General features: G+C 38.0%; 1 protein-coding gene across 3 annotated transcripts in view; it reads right to left on the reverse strand.

Moving 5' to 3' along the window:
• EFCAB6 (EF-hand calcium binding domain 6) overlaps nucleotides 1-26,202 on the reverse strand; it is a 306,775-nt gene that overhangs the window by 150,684 nt on the left and 129,889 nt on the right. For all 3 annotated transcript variants that reach the window (XM_010370379.2, XM_010370306.2, XM_010370446.2), the window contains 3 exons: nucleotides 14,382-14,492; nucleotides 10,650-10,758; nucleotides 4,934-5,101 (listed from right to left, as the gene is read on the reverse strand). In XM_010370379.2, coding sequence (XP_010368681.2) covers nucleotides 4,934-5,101; nucleotides 10,650-10,758; nucleotides 14,382-14,492 — 388 coding nt within the window. The remainder of the gene's footprint in view (nucleotides 1-4,933; nucleotides 5,102-10,649; nucleotides 10,759-14,381; nucleotides 14,493-26,202) is intronic.

Consider the following 26,202-nt stretch of genomic DNA (forward strand, 5'->3'; position numbering starts at 1 on the left):
AGGCCATTATCCTTAGCAAGCTAACACAGCAAGAGAAAACCAAATACCACATGTTCTCACTTATAAGTGGGAGCTAAATGATGAGAACACATGCACACATAGAGGAGAACAATGCACGCTGGGGCCTATTGGAGAACAAGAGAATTTTCACCCTCAGGAGAATGAGGATGGAGGTTGGGAGGAGAGAGAGGATCAGGAAAAATAGAATAACTAATGAATACTAGGCTTAATACCTGGGTGATGAAATAATCTGTACAATAAACCCCCACGACACAAGTTTAGCTGTGTAACAAACCCGCACTTGTACCCTTGAACTTAAAATAAAAGTTAAAAAAATAGCATTTAATTTTCACTTAAAGAAAAGTACAATAAACACGAAAAAACCTATCACCTAGAAATGAAATAAATGCAAAGTAGAACAACGAGATGGCATTTTTGCCTACCAGCATGGTGAAAACGCAAAAGTAAGCAAACTGCCTGCACAGGTGGGGGTTTCAGAAATGGTGGGAGTGTAAATTGATCTAACTTTCTGGAAGGTATTTTTGTCTCAAGATACATTTGGATACTATTTGACAATATGATCATTTAGACTCTACAGCGATGAAGGCTGCCGCTGGGGAAGAGAACCGGTAGCTAGGGGCTGGCAGAGAAAAGAAAACTTCCTTTCACTGCATCCCCTCTTGTGTTCTTTGCATTGTGTACTTTATACATATCATCCTCTTTAAAAAATATTAAAATATTAATAGAATAAAACACATTCTTTGACCCAATAATTCCATTTCTTAAAATGTATAACTGAAGAAATAATCATAGAGTGATACAAAAAAGTGCCAAGATGTTCATTGCAGCGAAATTTTAAAAATAAAAAACAAATGAGCATCCAAATTATAACAGTTATTTAGTATCTTTTAAAATTAGATAGCTGGCCGGGCACAGTGACTCAAGCCTGTAATCCAGCACTTTGGGAGGCCGTGTGGGTGGATCACCCGAGGTCAGGAGTTCAAGACTACCCTGGCCAACACGGTGAAACCCCATCTCTACTAAAAACACAAAAATTAGCTGGGCGTGGTGGTGGGCGCCTGTAATCCCAGCTACTCAGGAGGCTGTCACTGGAGAATTGTTTGAACCTAGGAGGCGGAGGTTGCAGTGAGCCAAGGTCATGTCACTGCACTCCAGCCTGGGCAACAGAGTGAGACTCTGTCTCTAAAATAAATAAAATAAAATTAGATAGCAGAACTTTTCATTGACATTAAGTGTTAACAGTATGTTAATAAGTGACAATATAGACTAAAACGTCATTATATGTGGCATGAACCCAGGAGGCGGAGCTTGCAGTGAGCCAAGATCACACCACTGCACTCCAGCCTGGGTGACAGAGTGAGACTCCGTCTAAAAAAAAAAAAAAAAAAAAAACAGCCATTATATTGTCTTGCTTTTAAATAAAATAGCTACAATCTAGAGAAGTGTGTGTCCAAACTCATCAAATTGCATACATTAAATATGTACACTTTTTTAATATCAATTACACTTCAATAAAGCTGTTTTTAAAAAACAGAAGTATGGGTGTGCATGTATGTGGATATGGAAGAATATACAGCAAAGTATAACAGTAAATAACAATGTTTTGGTGTTAGAATTAGTGGTGATTTTTATTTTTACCTATTGCACACCTATGTTTTCTAATTTTTCCAATTCCTTCATTCATATTCATTCATTCATTCATTCATTCATTCATTCATTCATTCAATAGATTGTGTGAGTGTGCCTGACATTGCCTGTCCCCTATAGTACAATGGGCAGTGATAACAGAAAGGTCTCTGCCTTTGTGGAGACAGGAACACATCAGGCCACAAATGTGACTCTGAGGCTGGGAGGGTCCCTGTGCAGGCTCTGGGGGCGCTGAGCTCTGGAGATGGTAACATAGGTCACAAGGAGCTGGAAGGAATCCCAGGTAGCAGATGCAGTGCACGCCAAGGCCTGAGAGGGGCAGCCGGGGAGCCTGAGGAACTGGATGAAGAGGCCTTCCCAGAAAGCCATTGGAAAGGTGAAGGCGTGAAGACAGACATGATCTGTTTTATACTAAACAAAGATCACACCACTTGCCATGTGGAGAAGGGATTGCTTACGTGTCTACATTTTGTTTTTAAAGAAAACAGATTCTTAACATTTTATGCGCATTATCCTGTTAAATTCCCAACAACCTTACAAGATGGTATCATAATCAACCTGGTTTTACAGGTAAAGAAATGAGTCTTAGAGAGGTAAATTATTTGCCCCAGGTCACAGCTAATAAGAGGTGGAGGCAGGGAGTTGAATGCAGGTGCACAAGCTCCTACCCTGGCCGGCTCCCTCTATTCCCTGGCCACCAGGCTTGATCTGACTCTGAAGCACTGGCAGTAAACTGAGTCAAGGCACATGCTCAGGCATCCATATGCCACATACATGGCATGGGTGCACAGGTTCACATATGCATCTATTACTTATGCGGGACAGGTACGGGGTACAGCCAACACCAACGGTCAGCCTATTCTGACCCACTGTCTAGCAAAACAGATCACAAGGCCTTTTATGCATAAAGGAATTTTATATACATTATACTAAATTATAGTATATAATATAGTAATATAGTTGATACATAGTATAGCTAATTTGTAATATACTATATATCATATAACTATGTATATATAACTATGTTATTATATATAATATGTGTACATAACATATGCTATAATATAATATAATTATGTAGCATAATTATATAATAATATAGTATCATATAATTATAATATAGGATTTATTAAGCAATAAAGCAGTGTACAAATGTCTATATATATCCAGATATAGTATATTTATATGATAATTATATTATATATCTGGATATATCTGGATATATAATATACATAATTCAATATTGTTAAATAAAGTATAATATATGCAATAATTCCATTTCTAGAAATATATACTAAAGCAATAATCATAAAGTGATACAAAAAAGCAGGTACCAAGATGTAATTAATATAATAATTGTAAAAATATAATATGTAATATATGATGTAATTATAATATATAACTGAATATACAATATGTCTGGATATATGTATCTAGCAATATAAGAATGCCCACACCTTTTGGGCCAGTATTTCCACTTCTCAAATCTATTCTAAGGAAATATTTAGGTATGACTGGAGATCTGTGCACAAAGATGTCCAGCACAATGAAAGGAAGAAGAGAAACAGCCCAGCTGCCCCAGTGACAAGGACGTGCACAGAACACTCTAAGATACCATTGACAATCTTGTTTATGATGAGTTTTTAATGATGTGGGGTGAGGGGGAAAGGCTCATCATATAATGTGAAGCTGAAAAAATGGAATATACAAAGTCATACAAAGAGTGAGTTCAACCATGTAAACAAAAAAATGTGCCCACCCACACACAAAGAGCAGAAGAAAATTTATCACAATTTTAACTGTGTAACTATCTCTGAGTATGGGGATTTGGGATTTTTATCATTATTTTCACCTTTGTAGTTTGGGATATGTTCTAATCTACAAAGAATTTCTGTTACTTGTGTAATCACAAAACATTTGAATAAGTCATGTATTATGGCCTATTAAAATTACCTCCAAAATGTTGGTAGAAAATGTCTACATGTACCAAGAGGAAGGTAATTTAAATATGACGCTTTCGCTCCAATAAACTGTCCCATTTTAAACCAAGAAGTATGCCATAATATCTTCCCAAGACCTTGATGCAAAACCATGACAGATGGAAAGGATTTATTGATGATGAATAAATTGCACTTTGCACAGAAACCATCAGAACAGAATGCAGCTGGCTTCAGCTAAACCATCTTAAAGCTTTCCCCAAAGCCAGGTACCCCATTCAGATCCATTCAGCAGAAACATCACCTTTAAGGAAACAGTGCGTCTCGTGATATTACTGGTTTGAATTTGATTCATAGGGATGCCAACTTCAAAAATCTAAAATTCAAAGCTAATTTGTACCTGTTAAAGGAAGCTTTTTTAAAAAACATTTCAACAAGAATCTGTTAAAGCCTATTGCATGCACTATCTGAAATGAATCTGATAAAGTTCTTAAAATTGTTTTAATGCTAACAGCTATTAAAGTTATAGAAGCATTTCTAATAATAAAACTATCAACTTTTCAGTCAAAAGAAACAAATGCTAAAGGCAAATGCTAGTCACTAAAGGCAATAAGCAGTTATTTTTTCAAAGTTGAACCAACGTAGGGTATGAAACTCTAAAAATATGAATGAGAACCACAGTAGTCACTCACAAATACTCCTTTTAAAGGCTGTGGCTAGGTGCGGTGGCTCATGCCTGTAATCCCTGCACTTTGGGAGGCTGAGGCAGGTGGATCACGAGGTCAGGAGATAAAGGCCAGCCTGGCCAACATGGTGAAACCCTGTCTCTACTAAAAATACAAAAATTACCCGGGCGTGGCGGCACGTGCCTGTAGTCCCAGCTACTCGGGAGCCTGAGGCAGGAGAATTGCTTGAACCCGGGAGGCGGAGGCTGCAGTGAGCCGAGATCATGCCACTGCACTCCAGCCTGGGCAACAGAGCAAGACTCCATCTCAAGAAAGAAACAAGAACAACACTAAATAAATAAATAAGACATGGCTGCAAGAGGAGTCCTGTCGAGGTGGTACCAGTTACATCCTGCATATAAAGGGCTCTTGTTCAGGGATGGGTTTTCAGAAACGTCCATTACCATCCTTTTTTAAGATTCAGAAAGTAAATGTTAAAATCAAACAATGCTTGAACACTGGACCCTTACTTGAAATGACTGAGCTGAAAACTGGGAAGTCGTTAATTTATTTAAACCATATTTCACCTGCATCTCTTATTAGGAATACTGACATTTCCTGGCAGGAAGAGAAAACCAAACAGGAAGTTGTTACAAAACTCACCCTAGAGTTCTTTTCAACCAGATCAATAAACACGCTGATGTTGACCACTCCAGTGTTCCCAGGGTCAAGCGTTTGCATTAGTTCTTTGAATTCTGAATCGCTTAGTTTTACAGCCACGCAATTTAGAATATGTCGAAATTCTTCCCTTGTTATTGGTCCATTGGGTTTCTGAGCATCAGAGTATATATAACAGAATTTTTGAAAAAAGGAAAAGGAAGAAAAAGTATTATGTATGTTTAGCATCATTTAATAAAGAGCGAGCTTTGGCCATATAGAATTATGATTGGAAACGCAAATACATCAATCGATGATCCTTATATAACACGAGCAGTGTGTGTGTAGGGGGGATGCTAGAACTTTCCAGGTGCAGTTCCTACAATGTTCTCTATCGGGACATGGCTTTGGGTGAGCAGTGAGGCCCATTTCTCATGCTCAGGCTGACTGCCTTCCCCAGAGGCTTGAACAGCTCCTATCCCACCTGAGAGCTGGGGGTTCAACCGCATGGGGCACAACACTTCCTAGCAGTTCAATTACAGTTTGCCAATTTAGTAAGAATAAATTGTACTTGTTTCTCCACCAACAGTCTCATCCATTACATAAATGGAAAATTACTTTGCTAGAAAAATTTCAGCCATGCTGCATAAAGAAAACATATTATGAGCAAAATACAGTGAGAAAAACATTTCTTCCCCCAGAAAATTTATTAATAAGTAGACTGAATTCCAAAATTGAGAGATATTGTTTACTAGAAGGACAGGGTAAATAAAGAACCCTCACCTCACATGGAGACATAGTGAATATTAACGTGACAAAAGGATTTATTAAGTAAGCAATAAAGCAGTGTGCAAATGTCAACTATTATTTGGGGGTCCAAAATCTGAAAAGAATATAAAGTTCTCTTGAGGGGTAACCTAAGTACTTTAGGGGACATATGCATGCTTACCATTTGGTTTGGGAGTCATAATCAATTCTTTAATGCCTAAATAGAAATCACTGACAGCTAATTTTTTAAGTGACTTTAATAAATTTATAGCATTGTGTAACCATCACCACTAATTCTAGAATATTTTCAGCACCTCCAAAATAAACCTCGTGCATATTTGCAGTCACTCCCCATGTCCAGCCCCAACCTAAGGCAATGACTTCATTTTCTGTCTCAGATATTTGCCTTTTTCTGGATATTTCATGTAAATAGAATCATAAATACATGGTTTCCTGCATCCGGCTTCTTTCTCCTAACATAGTGTTTTTGAGGATCATCCATGTTGTAGCATGTATCAGTATTTTGCTCCTTTTTATTCCTGACTGAGCATTACATTGCCAGATTTTGTTTATCTTGTCACAAGTTGATAGACATTTGGATTGTTTCTGGTTTGGAAATTGTAAATAATGTTGTTATGAACGTTTGCACACAAGTCTTTGTGTGGACATACTTTCATTTCTCTTGGGCAGATACCTAGGAGTGGAATTGCTGGGTTATATAAGTCACATTTAATTTTTACAGAAACTGCCACGCTGTTTTCCACAGTGGCTGTGACATTTCACATTTTCACGAGCAGTATATGAGAGTTCCAGTATCTCCACACATCCTTGTCAACACTTATTATTGTCTGTCTTTTTCATTATAGCCATCTTAGAGGGTGAGAAGTGGTATCTTGTGGCTTTGAGCTTCTCTAGTAACCATGCTGTCAAGTATCTTTTCATGGGTTCATAAAAGATTTTACTGATTGTTCATAGATCTTCTTGGGTAAAATGCCTATTAATATATTTTACCCATTTAAAAAATCAGGTTGTCTTCTTATTGAGTTCTAAAAGTATTTGTATATTCTAGATATAAGTCCTTTACCAGATATATGATTTGCATATATCTTCTCCCAGTCTGTGGCTTGTCTTCTCACTTTCTCAGAGGTATCTTTTGAAGCATGAAATTTAATTTTGATAAAGTCCAAAGCATCAATTTGTTTCTTTTACGGGTTATACTTTGGTGTCATTAAGAAATGTTTGCCTACCACAAGGTCACAAAGATTTATGTATTTTTTCTTCTAAGAGTTTTATCAGTTTACCTTTTATATTTAGATCTACTTGTGTATGGTGTAAGGTAAAGGACTGAATTCATCTTTTTGCTTATGGATATCCAACTGTCCTCTTAACATTTTAACAAATAGTTTCCTTTCCCCCACTGAATTTGTCAAAAATAAATGGACCATAAATGTAAGGGTTTATTTATGAACTCTCAACTCTGTTCCATTGATCTAGATGCTGGTCTTCAAACCAGTATCACACAGTCTTTACTACTACAGCTTTGCACTAAGATTCAAACTCCGGAAGTGTAAGTATTCTAACTCTGTTCTTCTTTTCCAAGACCATTTTGGCTGTTCTTCCACTGTGTATTTCCATACGAATTTTTAGATAGTTTTTCAAAAGCAAAAAAAAAAAAAAAAAAAAAAGCCAGTTGGGATGTTGATAGGGTTTGCACTGAATCTACAAGACAATTTGCAGAAAACTGTCATCTTAATAATATTGTCTCCAATCTATAAATATGGAATGTATTTTTATTTATTTACATATTCTTTACTTTCCTTTAACAATATTTTGTAATTTTCAATGTACAAATCTGGCACTTCTTTTGATAAATTTATTCCTAGCTATTGTATTCTTTTTGATGCTATTGTGAATGGAATTGCTTTCAGAAGTTCCTTTTCAGACTGTTCACAGCTAGTTTATAGAAATATAACTGATTTTTGTATGTTAATCTTCTATTTCTGCAGCCTTATAAATCCATTTATTAGTTCTAGCAATATGTGTACGCACACATGCACAAATTCCTTAGAATTTTCCGCACACAAGATTGTATCGTCTGTGAACAAAGACAGTTTTACTTCTTCCTTTTCAATCTTGATGCCTTTTATTTCTTTTTCTTTCCTGATTGGACTGTCCAGAACTCTAGCACAGTGTTGACTAGAAGCAGCAAGAGCTGACATTCTTGTGCTGTTCCTGATCTTAGCAGGAAGGCATTCAGTCTTTTACCATTAACTATGCTGCTGGCTATCGGTTTGTTGTAAATTCCCTTTATCAGGTGAAGGTATTTCTCTTCTGTTCTAATTTGTGGTAAGTTATTATCATAAACAGGTGTTAGATTTTTCAAATACTGTTTTTGCATCTATTGAGACAATCATATAGTTTTGTTCCTCACTCTATTAATGTTGCATATGATATTAATTGATTTTGGGGGAAGTTAAACCAACTTTGCAATCCTGGGATAAATCCCATGTGGTCACAGCACTTAAGCCTTGTTATGTGTTGATGATTTCGGTTTGCTATATTTTGTTGAGAATTTTTGCAACTATAGTCACAAAGGATATTGGTCTGTGGTTCTTTTCTTGTGATGCCTTTGCTTGGTTTTGGTATCAGGGTAATACTGGCCTCAGAGAATGATTCTGGAAGTGTTCCTTCCTCCTCTATTTTCTGAAAGTTTGTGAAGGAATGGCATGATTTTTGTAAGCAATCATTGTAGTCTTCAACGTGGAGAATTTGCACATTTTTGTAAGACATATTTCTAGGTACTTGATTTTTTAAAAAATGTTATTAGAAATATTTTAAAAATTCATCTTTTTCTAATTGTTTATTGCAGTTTATTGAAATATTGTTGGTCTTTGTGTATTGACCTTGTATCCACTGACTTTCTAAATTCTATTATTAATTCTAATGTCTGGGAGGATTCTATTGGACTTCCTATTAACAAAATCATGTCAGCTACAAATAATAACTTCAAGACTAGGTAAAAAGGCAGGATGCAAATTACTTCTGGATGATTGATAAGAAGTGAGCCACACCTGATTTAAATGTAAGCGATCACAGCAGCTGGGTCCACTTGCAGAGCTGGTGGCAGCGTTTGGAGGCAGCACACATAGCAAATGGGATGCATGCCTGGGCGTGGATCTAAAGCAGTCTTTCTTCTAAACATTTTGCATCCCTCTCTATAGCAGTAGAGAGATCTGTTTCCCACGACTGCCCTGAGCAGCCAGGCAAAATGCCCAGCCCTGCCCACTCCTGGCTCCCACCCTTGTTCTCCTTCTTACCCAGTCCCCTCCGTGGTGGGGTGCATGGTGGCGGGATAGGAGAGGGGAATCTCACTCTGAAATCATGCACTATGTAACTGTCAGGCATCTGATTGCTAATGCCATGATGTGATACCCCAGAGTGTGAACTCATCGGCAAGGACTTAGCATTAATCATCTGTGTGCTTAGCCTAAGTGCCCAGCACAGGGGCCCAGCATGGACTATGTACTCAATTCTTAAGCTACACTGTCTGTTTATTGATCTCAAGTTGAATACCACAACAATGACTTTTAAATAGTCCAATAGTTGGAGTGATTAGCATTATTGTATAGTCCTCCGTTAAAGGAAATGAAGGTTTCCCTATTTTTAATTAAATTACTTCTTCAGTATACCATTAGAACCTGAGTTGGGGGGTGGGGGTGGGGATAACACACAAAGGCCTCCTTTATCTTTTTCCAGGCGGCTCAGCTGGCAGGGTCCCGGGCAGCCATGCCCAGTGCTGGAGTGTGGCTGCTCTAGAGCCTGGTGGCCTCCAACACCACTATCTAGGTAGCCTCAAGTGGGTTACTTAGCACAGAGGCCTCCTTTCCTCATCTGTCAGATGGAGATAATAATCATGTTTGCCTCACTGAGGTATGAAGTGGATTTAGTGAGTGTATATACTCCTGAATCACTTAAGACTGTGCCTGGCACAAAGTAAGCACTCAACATTATTGCTCATTCAGAGAGACCAAGTCACATAGGCCTAAAGATTCATTCAAAGAACCCCGTGTTCCTGAATCCATACTGTGCTTGGAAACCCCACGCAATGGCATATTCCAGTATGGCGGACGCAGGCGCTGGTGTCTCCACAGACGGCAACCCACAAACCTGGAGACCACCCCCAGGCAGTGCTGGCTTCTCTCTGGGGCACCACCCTCACGCTCCAAGACGTTCCCTCCACAGCAGGTTCTAGGAGGGTGATGCTGAGCTAGGGACGCCTTTGGCCTCTGAAATCACTTGTACACAGTCCTGTGTGAGTCTCAGATACAGTAAATCACTCTACTTCTCACTGTTCACTAGAGCTTCAATGACCGAATGTGCTTAGTAAATGTTGCGTATCAAAAGGATCCAAATGCTGCTTTCTAAAACGATATTAAAGTGAGACAGGAGCTAACGGCGAACGTGAGAAAAAGCAGGTTGCAAATTCATGAATTAGCCTCTCTTTATAATACAATTTAAAAAAATTAAGTAGGCTATTTTGGCACTAAGAAAACGCTCCTGTTTGGGGCAGTAAGTTGGTTATGAACTGATCAACTCTGGGTTAGGGTGGGGAAGGGTCACCAGGTCTGGATTGTTTGTTAATTAAACAGTGAATGATGATGAGTCACCACAACCATCACGATCTTGCCACGCATTGTTCCCATCACAATTGGCACTTATCTTACTGTATTGCAATTACTTTTCCATCAGCTGTCCTCGCAACTAGACTCAACTCTTGAGGTTGGGGCTTCTACCCCTAAGTGCTCAGAACAATTCCCAGCATGTAACTGGGGCTCAAGAAGTGTTTGTTGGATGGATAAATGAACCAATATGGAGTTGTTATTGGTCTCGTTCTCAGTGTTTGCATTCTTAGAAACAATAAGTGTTTCACAAGAGAAGGCTTTCAAAATCTTACGGTGTTGATTATCAATAATGCTTTCTTCAGTGATGTAAAGCGGTCTTCAGTGTGTCTGAATAACTTTGTGATGATGTTTTCCTTGTGAGATTCATTTCTAGAGTTGATGCTACAAAATGATTAGGAGAAAAGCAGGAATAAGATTATATTCTTGAACTTTGTTCTTTCTTAATGCAAGAAACAAGCACCCTCACCACAATACAATAGTGCTTTATTTGTGGGTGGTTATTTATCCTGACAGTGTGCTGCATTTGTGGGGCTCATCTGAACCTCAGTTCCTGTGAGCAGAGAGACACCACGAATTGAAGGGCGAGCCTTGCTGGACCATCTCCTCTCCCCACGAGACCAACTAATCAGCCATCTTGCACACCTGTGGTTTTGGTCTCAAACAAGATCAGTAAAGGGACTGTGGACCAGTGCTGAGCCCTCAGTGGCTGGGAAGCTGGAAGCCCTCTCTCCTGTGTGGGCAGCACATTGTAGCTGTCTCATGCACATGATGACTGAGGGCACAAATTCTGTGTTTAGAACTACAAGGACAGCAGCCTTCTCAGCCTCTCCCTTTCCATTGACATGACCACGACTCCCTACGTTGCCAGAGCCCCCTTTCCCTCTATGGCCTCTTTCATCCGTGAGCTTGGGGCCCATCAGTGTACATGTGTGCTCTGAAGGCCATGACTACCCCCTCTGGAGACCAAAACCAAATTCAATGTGGACTTTGCTCAGAAAGGGAGACTGTCAGAATCTCATCACAATATACCATTGGGTGCTTCTCTTTTCTGATGTTCTACTAGACCATCGTGCCTTTCCTGCGAAACAATGAATGACAGTTTACCTGTGAAACCATTCTCAGATTTGTTTGGGAGTTTTTGTTGCTGCATCTATACAGCCATCTTAGCTTCTTCTGTTAGTGCAGAAACAATAAGCCTATGCCTACCACCACTTTTCAGAAACATATGCTGGCTTCCTGAGTCTAAGTTCTTCACATGACTTGTTGGAACCTCATTTTTCTACAGACCGTCAGCACCGGCATGAACAGATGCTTTTTTACAGCAGATTTTGTCCACCAGATATCCCTGACATAGGGGCTGGAGAGCTCTTTGTTGTGAGGACTCACTGCAGAGTGTTGAGCAGTATGCCTGGCCTCTACCCACTAGATATCAGTGCAGATTTGGATCTTAATCCTGAAAGATGCAATCCCAAATGCCATAATTCCAAATGTTGAAATCCCAAAAGATCAAAATCTCTAAATTCTAAAGCCCCTAATGCCTAAAATCACAAAAATCACAATCCCAAAAGATTACAATCCCAAAAGCCAAACTCTAGGCAAGGTATTTGTGTGTTTTCAGTTGTACACAGCATAGTTGCATCATGTGAGGTGGAACTAAGACCTTGCTATTGTTGTTATTTGGAAATTAAGTATGGTTTAAGGAGATGCCTATGGGTACCAAGTTGCCGAGAGTAGATTTGTGAACTTAATTTCAGGTGTCAACTTGACCAGATGAAGGCATACCTGGAAACCTGGTAAAGCACTGTGTTGGGTGTGCCCACAAGGGTGTTTCTGGAGATTAGTGTGTGGGTCTCAGTGGGCAGGGAGGGTGTGGGGGGAAGATGTGCCCTCAGTGTTGGCGAGCACCATCCAATCAGCTGGGAGCCCAGAGAGAACACAGCTCTCTCTCTCAGAAATGGGACATTCTCTGCCGCTGCCTTGGACATTGGAAATTTGACTCCACAAAAGTGCATTATCACAATGTTGCCTTTGTGTGTGAGCATTGTATGCGTTACGTAAAAACACTGAAACTCGCCCAATATATGAAGAGATGTCATTTTTGTTCACTGCGTTTGTAAAAGATAAAATTTTTTAAGATCTTGGCTCTTCGGACGACTGCACAGGCAGTGGTGACCTATGCGGATTTTGATTGATCTTGCAAAAGACTTAGGTTGTCTGTCACGGTATTCTGAATGAAACTGGGTGCATGCAATTACCCACCATAGTGATATGCATTTATATATTTCATTTTTTGACCTATTTCTTTAGGAATATGGTTCATGGTTAATCTGCTCATAAGTGTCATACCTATGTGATGGTCACTAGTATATCTGAGTGTTTACGCTTGAAAAATAGGTGTCATTATTGTCTATTTTTTGTGTAAAGTGGTCTCTGAAGTGTTCTATTATGTTTTTATGTTTCTCAAATAAACCCCCTTTAAAAAATGTAAATAAATATCTTTAAAACAATTTTTTTTTTTGAGACGAAGTTTTGCTCTTGTTGCCCAGGCTGGAGTGCAATGGTGAGATCTTGGCTCATTGCAAACCTCTGCATCCCAGGTTCAAGCGATTCTCCTGCCTCAGCCTCCCGAGTAGCTGGGATTACAGGCATGCACCACCACGCCCGGCTAATTTTGCATTTTAGTAGAGATGGGGTTTCTCCATGTTGGTCAGGCTGATCTCGAACTCCTGACCTCAGGTGATCCACCCACCTCGGCCTCCCAACATGCTGGGATTACAGGCGTGAGCCACCATGCCAGCCTAAAGAATTTTTAAATTATTTTTTCCAGAATTATATTTTCACGATTTTGATGTTCTGAGGCTTCAACCTTAAGTATGACGGCATTTGTGTCTTTTGGGGTTATGATCAACTCCCATTAGTAGCTTCCCCACCCTCAGTGTGACAACCAAAAATATTCGTGACATTGCCAGATATCTCCTGGGAGGAAAAATAGTCCCCATTTGAGAACCACTGTTTTAAAGTAAATAAAACTTTAAGTTTAATTCTGACAGCCCCTCTAGACAATGTGCTATCAGATAAGAAAATCATAAAGAAACAGAAGTAACTTCATGTAAGGGATGAACTCAGAGGCTGCAGCTCTGGAGCAGAGAGGGAGGCTATGATTACCTGCAAGACTGCTAACAGGGGCAGTTCATTAAATATTCATAAATCCCCGAGACAGGGACGGGACCCACGAAATAGGAATTAACTCCATGGTATATTTTACTTTACAGTAGAGCACAGCACTTTCAATGAATGTGCCAATATTATAAAGCCTGTTTTTTTTTTTTTTCTTAAAGATTCATATAGGGCAATGAATACAGGATACACATCAACATAAAATACTTTTCAGAGCAAAAAGCTGAATTCTAACATTTCATATTATTAAACATTTTTAGAAACATTTTTGGGCCCCCACCACAATAGATGTGGTATTGCAAATCTGAGGTTATAATAGATATTAAAATGAAAACAGAAATAATGACAGAGAAATAATCTCTGTGACCCCTGATAGCTGGGCCACGCAGACAGTGGCTGGAAAACAAATGAACATATATTGTTCCTTTCCATGTAACACCTAACAAACACACGTGTATATACAATGTTACAAGGATATGCTCAGAGCTGGGGAGCAGTGCTTGCCATGACGGCCCGTGTGCCTGGAGCCTTTGTGGTCCATAGCTGCCTCCACCACACTCTGAGCAGGTAATCGAGTTAAGATTGTATCATCTAATGCTTCTCATCTAGAAACTGAAATAATAATTATACCAACCTTATAGTTTAAGGCAGTTTTAAATATGAAAAATTTGTAAACGGTAAATCACTACATAAAAGTTGCCAATTATTCAATGGAGACTAATCGATCATTCAATCAATGCAAAAAAAAGGAACACATATTCTCTGATCTTTTACATAATATGATATGTGTAACTAAAATTTGTTCCTTTTTTTTTTTTTTTACATACCTATTTCTTTTTGTCAGGGGACCTTTATTGGTAATTTCCAACCCCCGAGGCTCATGAAATGATGTTAGAAATTTCTTCCAGTTGATTTTAGTGGTGGCTTTAAGTCCAAATCTGTATTTAAAAATAACAACAAAAACATTACTTTCAACATTTTTTCTATAACACTGCATGGATTAGGTACTTAATGTTGAACTGAAAATGGCAGCAATGCATGTATATGAAGTTTCAAATCTAATGTAAACAAAATCACTTAGTAAAATAGTACTATGAATTGATTTTTTAAAGCAAGGAAAAATCAAACTGATATTAGATCTACATGTCTCTATATTGTTAATGGTAGCATACACTGAAGGAAGAATCTAAGGGATTTGATTAAAATAATAATGTCCATAAAATAATTCTTTCAAATTCATCATTTCAAGAGCCTCTATGTTGGGGCGGGGAGGACAATGGCTACCATGGGGTCCACCCTCTCATCCTGAGCCTCTGTGACTACGTTCTTGCCCCAGCAAAGGAACATGGTAGATATGATGGAGGGCAGATCTGGAGATGGAGCGACTCTCCTGGTTTATCCAGGTGGGCCCACTCTAATCCCATACATTCTTAAAATTGGAGAGCTTTTCCTAGCTGCAGCCATCAGAAGACGTGAGGACAGAAGGGCAGAGGTGTGAAGCTGGTGGCTTTGAAAGACAGAGGAAGGGGGTGTGAACCAACAAATGCAGGTGGCTTCTAGAAGCTGGAAAAAGCAAGAAATAAATTTGCCCCCAGATTCCCCAGAAGGAAAAAAGCCCCACTGATTCCTTGATTCTAGCCCAGTGAGACCCATGTTGGGCTTCAACCTACCAAACATGAAGATAAAACATGTGTTGTTATAAGCCACTAGGCTTATGTACTTTGTTATGGCAGCAATAGAAAGTCAGTACAGATTCAAAGTCTTAGCAAGAATAATTGGAAAATTGTTCAAAAACACATTTCCAAAGTAAATATGGTCCCATGATTCAGAGTCCAATAATTTCAGAGTTATAAGATGTCTGTGGGAGCAACTTGATGTGAGCATGGGTTTCAGAAAGACCAGAGTACCTGCTCCTGCACTCCCTACTGATGTGACCTCAGACACGCTGCTCACTATGCTGATTCTGTATTCCTCTCACCTGGAACATGAGAATAACACCACCTACTGGGAGGGTTGTGATAAGGATTAAAGCTAACAGGTCAAAAAGCCTCGGTTACAGGCTGGAAAACCAGCAAGCGTCCCATCACATACACTGACCTGTGTCACATACACATTCTGTGACTTACACACTAAACCATACCTATCCTTCCCTAACAGGATGGCAAAAAGTAGTTTGGGCAGAGTTCCTTAGATAATCAATATGAGATCTCAAAGTGGGCATGAAACAGACTGCCCTGTTTTGATTGCTAAAAATTAATGGCTGAGAGCAAACTGGTTAGACAAACAAATTCTTTATCTATATCTGGGGTATTAAAAAATCCAGATAATAGAGGATAAAAGAGTGAATTTTGGGAGAAAATCTTTTGGTGGTACTTGAGTCCCAATCCCAGCACAAAAGAGAGAGTGAAGGATGCCTACTCCTCACCTGAAGCCTTGTCAAAAGAGCTGGTTCCACTCAGGGAGCTTGACTCCTGTCCCCTGCAATTGCGGGTGGGATGTATCGGTGTCTGACTCCCAGCTAGAAACCTAGCAGGTGAAAGATGAGCTGGCTAGCCATTGGGAACAAAAAGTTTTGGCAGGCGGGGGTGGGTGGTTGGTTGGCTTGCTCTATCAGAGTCATCAGGAAAGTAACTGCTGAGAGTTTCATGGGCATCAGACGTGGGCCACGTGAGGGGAAGTGGGCCACGTGAGGGAGAGCATGTGCATGCACAAACACACAGTGGCATCTTCGTCCTTGCCCAAGAAAGCCACCTGGAGAAATGAACACGCCTTAATAGAGAAGGCTTGCTTTCTCTCTTGCCAGATTCCCAGAGGCTGAGAAGGAAACAGGCAATCAGCGGGCGAGGCTAGAGATGCATCTGCCTTCATCAAATGTGAAATCCAAAACCCATCAACAGCGCTCATGATGGCAAACACCTTGAACACTTGATCAGCCCTGAGAACGCAGCTTCAAGCTCACAGCAGTGCCAGTCACATGAGAACTTTCAGCCTCCACTTTTGCTCCTCTCCTTCCTCTGTGCACTTCAATTCCTAGAGCAGGCAGAAACTTAGTTTACAAAATGAGGAAAGAAGAGAAGTGCAAAGTGGGGAAGAGGTGAAGCTGCCATCATGCCACCTGTACTCGTGCCTGTAACAGGCCCTAACAGGGAGGAAATGCAATTCATGTTTGAATCAACCTTACATGTTTGATGGCTGTGTGAGATTGGCAGTTGCATGACTAAACTGAGGCTCTTTCTATGATCCAAGACAAACCTGGAAGCAAGATCTGCTCATGTTTTTATCTAGGGGCAAAATAACTAATCCAATTGAGTAAATTTAAAGGGGCAGTGGGAAACAAAATTAAGTAGCTGTAAGATGACACTCCATGAGTCTGCCTAGTTCAACTTAGGTTACAGATCCACCCAGCCAGATATCCATCCATTCATACATCCACATATATACCAAGCTTCACTTAAATTATTGCAATAATCTCCTAATGGGTCTTCTTGGGCCTACTCTTGACTTCCTCCAATATATTTCTGTACTTCTACCAGCCTGATGTTTTAAAAATGCAATTCCAGCTGGGCGTGGTGGCTCATACCTGTAATCCCAGCACTTTGGGAGGCCGAGGCGAGAGGATCACGAGGTCAGGAGATTGAGACCATCCTGGCTGTCATGGTGAAACTCTGTCTCTACTAAAAATACAAAAAATTAGCCGGGCATGGTGGGGGGCACCTGTGGTCCCAGCAGCTTGGGAAGCTGAGGCAGGAGAATGGTGTGAACCCAGAAGGTAGACTTTGCAGTGAGCTGAGATCCCACCACTGCACTCCAGCCTGGGCGACAGAGCAAGACTCCATCTCAAAAGAATAATAATAATAAAATAAAAATAAATAAATAATAAAAATGCAAATCCGGGCCGAGCGCGGTAGTTCACGCCTGTAATCCCAGCACTTTAGGAGGCCGAGGCGAGTGGATCATGAGGTCAGCAGATAGAGACCATTCTGGCTAACATGGTGAAACCCTGTCTCTACTAAAAATACAAAAAAAAAAAAAAACTAGCTGAACATGGTGGTGGGCACCTGTAATCCCAGCTATTCGGGAGGCTGAGGCCGGAGAATGGCGTGAACCCGGGAAGCGGGGCTTGCAGTGAGCCGAGATCGCGTCACTGCACTCCAGCCTGGGCGACAGAGGGAGACTCCGTCTAGAAAAAAAAAAAAAAAAAAATGCAAATCCGACCAGATTAGTCTTGCTTAAAATCTTTCCATGACTTCCCACTGCTCTTAGGATAAAAATGACACTCCTGAAACGTACAAGCCTGCATGGTGTGGCCTTGCTCACCTCCTTAGCCTCGCCCCATGGCATGCTCCCCGGGCTCTCTTAGCACCAGCCACATTGGTCTCTCCGTTCTTCCAAAGAGCTGTACTCTTCCCTGTCCTCGGTCCCTTCTGCTTGTTGCTTCCTTTGCCAACTGCCATGTCGCCCATCATTACCTACTTCCCATACTTTCCTAGTTAATTCTACTCCTCTTTCAGGTCTCAATGCAGTCACTGTTTCCTCAAGGAAGCCTTCCCTGATTTCCACAGCCAGTGCTGTTTTCCCTATTAGACTCTCATTACACTATGTATCCTTCCATTATTGCACTTATTATTTAAATATTATTATTATTACAGCATCTAATACTTCTATAGCACTCTTACTACGATTATGATTATGGCAGCTAATACTTGATAAATGGCTCTTTCTACTTCTGCTGCTAGCACTGTGGACATGATCATGAGAAAGAGAGATGGAGACTGATTAATTGATTTTGTTAGGCACACATGGCCACATGTAAACAAGGAGAACATGACTTTGGCTTCATGTACTACTATTCACATAAAAATTTCTTTTTTCATTTTTCTGACTCAAATTTGAGTCTTTCTTCACCAAAATTTGCCAATTACTTTGATATAATTTGTCAATATTATATATGTTCATCTTAAATTTCAGCAAATTGAAAATTAACTTTTTATAATGGAAACTGCAGCTGCTATGAAAAATAAAATCAGCCTCTATATATTATGTTTAGGAAATTGCCTTGCTCTTTGGGGAAAATATCAAAGGAGATCTTCACTTAGTATTACATACTAAAATAAATGTAAAAGAGATTAAAAAGTTAAATGTAAAAACTATAACTACAAAAAAAGTAGAAAAAATCTAGGCATGTGCTTATCTGATACTTTAATAAGAATGAATTTTAAAGCAAAACTTAAAAAATCTCAAACTTACCTATTTAATTACATCAAAATATAAGATTTTTGTATACCATAAACACAAAACAAAATTTAAAAGCTGAACAACAGATTAACAAAATTATAAATATATACAATAAATTGCTAAAATTCTTAAAGCATAAAGTGCTTATACAAATTAATAAGAAAATACTAAAACTTGACTTCTTCCAATAATGGTACAATAAGATCCTACTGGCCCAACCCTCCTTCAGATAATCACAATAAAATCTGGACATAATTATCAAAAGCAGCTATTTGAAAGTACTGTGATCAGAACAGGCAAAGTCTCGTGGGGAATCCACGCTAAGAGGAGAACTGTGGGGGTGTGGTATTTTCAATGCTTTTAGCCTCAGATGAGGCACTGCAGCATGAGGAGTGGCCGGAACATCAGTTAAAAAAATAAATACATAAGTAGCCTTTATGGCCTGCAAAACGAGAAGACTAATCCCAGCCACAAGAGAGAAAGAAGAAATCCTGGAAGAGAAACAGCCAGAGAGAGATCCCCAAATTCTATCTAACTCACCATAATTCTTACTGGCTGCTGAACCTCACCTGCTCAGAATATATGCTCAAAATAGCTTAGCTAAACACAAAAGATCTGAACTGAGATCAGACCTGCCACCCAAGAAACAGAGTATGCGGTTTGAGTCCAACAAGATAACTGACTACTAAAATAACAGAAGGAACATTCATTAGAAAAAAATAACTGAATTTAGAGTCTCCACAATTTAGCCTTCCAAATGTCCAGGATATACTACAAAAAATATAGCACACAAGAACAACCAGAAAAAATGTAACTCATACTAAGGAGAAGTGAAAATCAACTGAGACAACCCAAATATAGGCATTAACATGCAGGATTTTAAAAGCAATGATTATAACTATCTTCAGTAAAATGAATAAAAATATGCCCACAATAAAGGACAGGACATCTCAGCAGAGAAACAGATACAATAAAAATAACTAAATGGAAATTCTAGAAAAGAAAAATATACTATCTGAAATAAAAAATTTACTGAATAGACTTAACAAAAGAATAGAGAAGATAGAAAAGAGTGAGTGAACTTAAACACAGATCAACTAAACCCAACCAGTATGAAGAATACAGAATACACATATATTTATCAAATGAATAGACTTAAAAACATGTTATATAATACTCGATGGTCTGACATACATGTACGTGAAATCACAGAAGGAGAGAAGAGAGAATGGGACAGAAAAAAATATTTGAAGAAATAAAGGCCAAAATTTTCCCAAGTTTGATTAAAGATATACATCTACAGATTTAAGATACACAACAAACATCAAGCATGATATACATGAAAAAGGCCATGTCTAGGTACAACATAGCTACAAAGCTGAAAGTCAAATTCAAAGGGTAAGTATCAAATACAACAAGAGAAAAGTGACTCATTAAATACAGGAAGATGCCAATTTAACAGATGACATTTCTTTCAAAACAACAGAAGTGGAAAGATGTGGAAAAATGTCATAAAGTGCCAACGGAAAGCAAAAAGTTACTCAAAGAGTTTTCATCAAAGAGAACTTCCTTTAAAAATGAAGGAGAAATAAAGATATTTCTAAAGAAGATAAAACTAAGGGAATCCATCATTAGCACACCTATATACCTCAATAAAGTAAGTTCTTCAGGCTGAAGGAAGACGCTAGCAGATGAAGACCTTGACTCCTCGGAAAGGAATGAAAACAGTGTCAGAAATGGTAAATTTCTGAAAAAAAATACAAAAGTCTTTCTTCTTCCTAATCTCTTTATAGATACTTAAAGGAAAAAATAATAACACCATCTTATGAGATATGTAACACAAGTCAGTATCTAGTATTCATAGTAGTCCCACCTCATCCACAGTTCTGCCTTCCATGGTTTCAGCTACCCATAGTCAACCAAGGTCCAAAAATATTAAATGGAAAGTTCCAGAAATAAACAATTCATAAGTTTTAAATTGTATGTCATTCTGAGTAGTGTGATGAAATCCCAGGGTTCTGCTCCATTCTGCCTGGGATGTGAATCATTCCTTTGTTTAGTGTGTCCACACTGTGTACGCCACACACCTGTTAGTCATTCAGTAACCGTCTAGGTTGTGAGGTTAACTGTTGTAATACTGCAGTGATTGTGTTCAGGCAACCCTTGTTTACTTAATAATGACCCCAAAGCAAAGAGTAATGATGCTGGCAATTTGTACATGCCAAAGAAGCTGTAAAGTGCTTCCTTTAAGGGAAAAGGTGAAAGTTCGTGACCTAATAAGAAAGAAAAAAACCTTGTACGCCAAGAGTAGTGATACTGGCAATTTGTATTGCCCAAGAAGCTGTAAAGTGCTTCCTTTAAGGGTAAAAGTGAAAGTTCTTGACCTACTAAGAAAGAAAAAATGTTGTATGCTGAGGTTGTATTCAACAGTAAGAATGAATCTTCCTTCCATAAAATTATGAAGGAGAAATAAGAAATTCATGCTAATTTAGTGGTCACACCTCAAACCGCAAAAGTTATGACACAGTATGTGGTAAGTGTTTAGTTAAAAAAAAGGCATTAAGGCCGGGTGCAGTGGCTCACGCCTATAATCCCAACACTTTGGGAGGCCGAGGCCGGCGGATCACGAGGTCAGGAGATCGAAACCTCCTGGCTAACACGGTGAAACCCCGTCTCTACTAAAAAGATACAAAAAAATTAGCAGGCGTGGTGGCAGGTGCCTGTAGTCCCAGCTACTTGGGAGGCTGAGGCAGGAGAATAGTGTGAGCCCGGGAGATGGAGCTTGCCAAGATTGCGCCACTGCAGTCCAGCCTGGGAGACAGAGCAAGACTCCGTCTCAAAAAAAAAAAAAAAAAAAAAAAGGCATTAAATTTGTGGGTGGAAGACAATCGGGTTTGGTATTATCTGTGGCTTCAGTCATTCACTGGGATCTTGGAATATATTCCCCATGGATAAGGGGGAACTGCTTTATAAAGGACATGGAGGGCGGGATATAGGCCTATATGCTTGAATAGGTTCTTCATTTTATGTGAAGTGGTACAATATTTACTGCATGTAGACTGGGAACAATTAAGGGTGTATATTACAATTCCCAGAGTGACCATTAAAATTATGCAAAGAAGTATAGCTAAAAAGACTATAAGAAAATTAAAATGGAATTCTAAAAAATATTCAAATAATCTAAAAAAAGGGCAAGAGAAAATGAACAAATAATCAGAAACAAAACAAAACAAAACAAAACAAAAACAGGAGGCAAGGGGATAAAAGGGAGACTCAAACCCAAACATATCAATAATTACTTTAACTATTAAAGGAGTAAGTATTTTATTAAAAGGTAGAGATTATCAGAATAGATTTCTTTATAAAACAAGATCTAAATTTATACATCACAAGAGAGACACATTGCATGTAAAGACCCGGATAGGTTGAAAGTAAAAGGACGCTACCTGATCAAGGTCAGCATCAACAGTGACAAGTCATGTTGACTCTATGTACCTTCAATATGCTGTGATGAGAATGTCACTTTACTTCAGTGGTTTTTTTTCCCTAGAACACACTATTGCAGTCTAATCAGCCAAATCCCAACTGAGGAACATTCTTTAAAATATTTAACCAGTAATCCTCAAAACTTGCAAGGTCATCAAAAAACAAAGAAATCTTATGTAACTGTCATACTCAAGAGGACACTAAGGACACATGATGATTACTAAGTGCTATGGGGCATCCTAGATGATATCCTGGAATAGAAAATAAAAATCAGGGGAAAACTGAGGAACTATAAATCAATTATAGATGTTAATAATAACGTATCAATATTAGTTCATTAATTGTGAAAAAGGTACCATACTAATGAAAGATAATAATAGGAAAACTGGGATGGAGTATACTAAAATTCTCTGTACTGTCTTTACAATAGTTCTTTACATGTAAAACTGTCCTAAAATAAAAAAGTTATTTTAAAAAAGGATAATGAAGGAATATTATAAATAGCATTATGCCAATACATTTGACAATTAGGATGAAACAGATAACTCAAATACTGGATCAACACACAGGATTTTAAAAGCAATGATTATAACTATCCTCAATGAAATGAATAAAAATATGCCCACAATAAACCAAAAGAAAGGAAATCTCAGTAGAGAAAATGGACACAATAAAAACAACTAAATGGAAATTCTAGAAGACAAAAATATACTATCTGAAACAAAAAATTCACTGAACAGGCTTAACAAAAGAATGGAGAGGACAGAGAAAAGAGTGAGTAAATTAAATATAGATCAACTGAACCCAACCAATATGAATTTAAGAATATAGAATATACATATATTTATAAAATGAATAGACATAAAAACATGTTATTTAATACTAGATGGTCTGATATGTATGTACTTGGAGTCACAGAAAGAGAGGAGAGAAAGAATGGGAAAAACATTTGTTGAAAAACACAAATTACCGAAATGAACCAAGAAGAAAGAGAAAACTCAAATAATTCTATATTAACTCTCTCAATTTATGATTTAAAATATTCCCCAAAACTAACTCCAGGCATAAATGGCTTCTCAGGTGAATTCTATCAAACATTTAAAGAATATAAATAATACCAGGCACAAAGCAGAGTTCGGGAAGGAAACATTTCCCAGCACATGTCAGTGTTACTCTGATCCCAAACTCAGACAAAGATTTTATAAGAAAAGGCAATGTCAGACAAACATCACTCATTTAAAAAGATGAAAAAATTCTTAATTTAACAAATACACTCAAGTAATATATGAAAAGGATAATAATATGTTATCACTAAGTGAGGTTTACTCCCAAGATGCAAGGTTGGCTTAACATTTGAAAATCAAGCAATGTAATTTACCATGTTAATAGAATAATGGAGAAAAACTACATGCTCATTAGAACAGACACAGAAAAACCACTTGACAGAATTCAACATACTTGATAAACACTTTCAGCAAACAAGTAATCGCAAATTCCTTAAAATAATAAAGGACATCAACAACAGCAGCAACAACAAAAATCCATGGCTAATATCACACTCAATGGTGTAAAATGGAATGCTTTCTACCTAAGATCAGGAATAAAGCAGGAACGTCTAATATTACCATTTCCATTCAACATTATACTTAACACTCTAGCCAATCCTGGCCAGTAAAACTGCCTAGATAGTAAAACTGTCATAGCCAGTAAAATAAGGCTAGAAAACCAAATAAGAGGCATACAGATTGGGAAGAAAGATGCAAGCTTGCTTTTATTTTTAGATGACTGACTGTATTTAGAAAATACTATGAAATCTACAATAAGAGGACTAGAACTAATTAACCAGTGAGTTTAATAAAGTCATGATATTCAAAGTCAATATACAAACATCAATTGTATTTCTGATTAATAGCCATAAATAGTTGGGAAGTGAAATTTTTTAAAATTCCATGTACAGTTGCATCAAAAAATAAAAACACTTAGGAATACATTTTAGATATTATATGCAAGATCTGAACATCATAAACAATAAACCTTTGACTAGGAAAATTAAAGACAACTAAATAAGTGGAAAGATGTAGCATGTTTATGGAGTGGAAAACTTAATATTGTTAAAGTGTTAAATGGCAATACTCTTTAATGTATTTATAATCTAAATCCTGGAAGGCTTTCAAAAAAATATACTGACAAACTGATTTTAACATGACTATATAGAAAGGCAAAGAACCTAGAATAGTCAAATGATTTTGAAATAGAAAAACAAGTTTGGAGGACTTACATAATCTCTAATTTCAAGACTTAACCCTTTAGCTACAATAATCAAGAAAGCATAGTACTAAAGCAAGAATAGACCTACAGAGACTAAGGAATTCAGAAATATACTCACACTTATATGGTTAGTTAATTTTCAACAATAGTGCAAAGTAATTCATTGGAGAAAGGGATGCCTTTTCAACAAATGGTGCTGGAACAATTGGGTATCTGTATGGAAACAGAATTAACCTTGACCCTTACCTCATACCATATACAAAAACTAGAAATGAACCCAAATGCAAAAGCTAAAATTACTAAACTTCTAGTGGTAAACATAGGATTAAATCTTTGTGATATTAGGTTAGACAAGATTTCTGGGAATAGACACCACCAAAATATTACCCATAAAATTTTGTAAATGGACTTTCTCACAATTAAAAGTGTTTATATTTCAAAAGAAAGAGTTAAGAAAATGAGAGAGCAAGCCACACTGAGGGAAAATATTTGAAAATATATATCTGATAAAATGCCTATACCCAGTGTATATAAAGAACTCTTACAAATTCAATATCATTAGTCATCAGGAAAATGCAAGTTCAAAATAGACTGAGAAACCTCTACACACCTCTAGAATGGCTAAAATAAAAGACTGGCAATAGCAAGTGTTGGTGAGAATGTGCCACATCTGGAATTGTTACACATTGCTGGTGGAATTGCAAGATGGTAGTCACTTCAAAAAACAGTGACATAGTATCATAAATTTAAACATACACTCACCATGTAATCCAGCAATTTTACCACTAGACATGTACTCACAAGAAATGAAAACACATCCACACAAAGACTTGTATATGAATGGTCATAGCAGTATCTTCTATAATGACCCCAAACTGAAAATAACCCATGCATGTCTCTATCAACTGGTGAGTGTATAAACAAATTGTGGTATATCAATACTAAGGAATACGACTCAGCAATAAAAATTAATGGGATGTTGAGATATGCAAAAACATGGATCAATCTTTAAAACATGGTAAGTCAAAGTGGTCAAACACAAAAGACTACCACTGTATGACTCCATTTATGAGAACTCTTAGAAAAGGTAAAACTATAGTGACAGTGACAGAGAGCAAGTCAATGGTTGCTGGAGGCAGGGGTCACAGGAAGGGATTAATTACACAGGGCAAATGTAAAATTTTAGGGCTATGAAGTGTTCTAAATCTTGACTGCAGTAGTGGTTACATAAACAATTGCAAAAGCCCATTAATCTATATGCTTAAGAATGAATTTATAATTTATACCTCCATAAAGCTAGGAGAAAAATTTTTAGACATAGAAAATGGACAAATGACATAAACAATTGTTTACAGAGGAAGTCCAGAAAACTTTCAAACGCAAAAAATATGCAACCTCAATATAAATCAAGGACATGTAAATCAAAACACAATGAGAAGCTGTGCTTTCACCTACCAAATCAGCCAGGGTGTTTAAATGGCAGTGTTCAATGCTGGCAAGAAGCATCCCTGTGAACTTCCAGCGTAAGAATAAATTAACACCTTTCTGAGTGTTAATTTAGCATTATGTAACGTAAACCTTAAAAATGTTCAAACCGTTTGACTTGAGGGTTAACAAAACATCATGCAGCCATTAAAAATTAATTTCAAAGGTTTCTTT

The sequence above is a fragment of the Rhinopithecus roxellana genome, chromosome 13 (genome assembly GCF_007565055.1).
Source record: "Rhinopithecus roxellana isolate Shanxi Qingling chromosome 13, ASM756505v1, whole genome shotgun sequence".
NCBI classification, from domain to species: Eukaryota; Metazoa; Chordata; class Mammalia; order Primates; family Cercopithecidae; genus Rhinopithecus; species Rhinopithecus roxellana.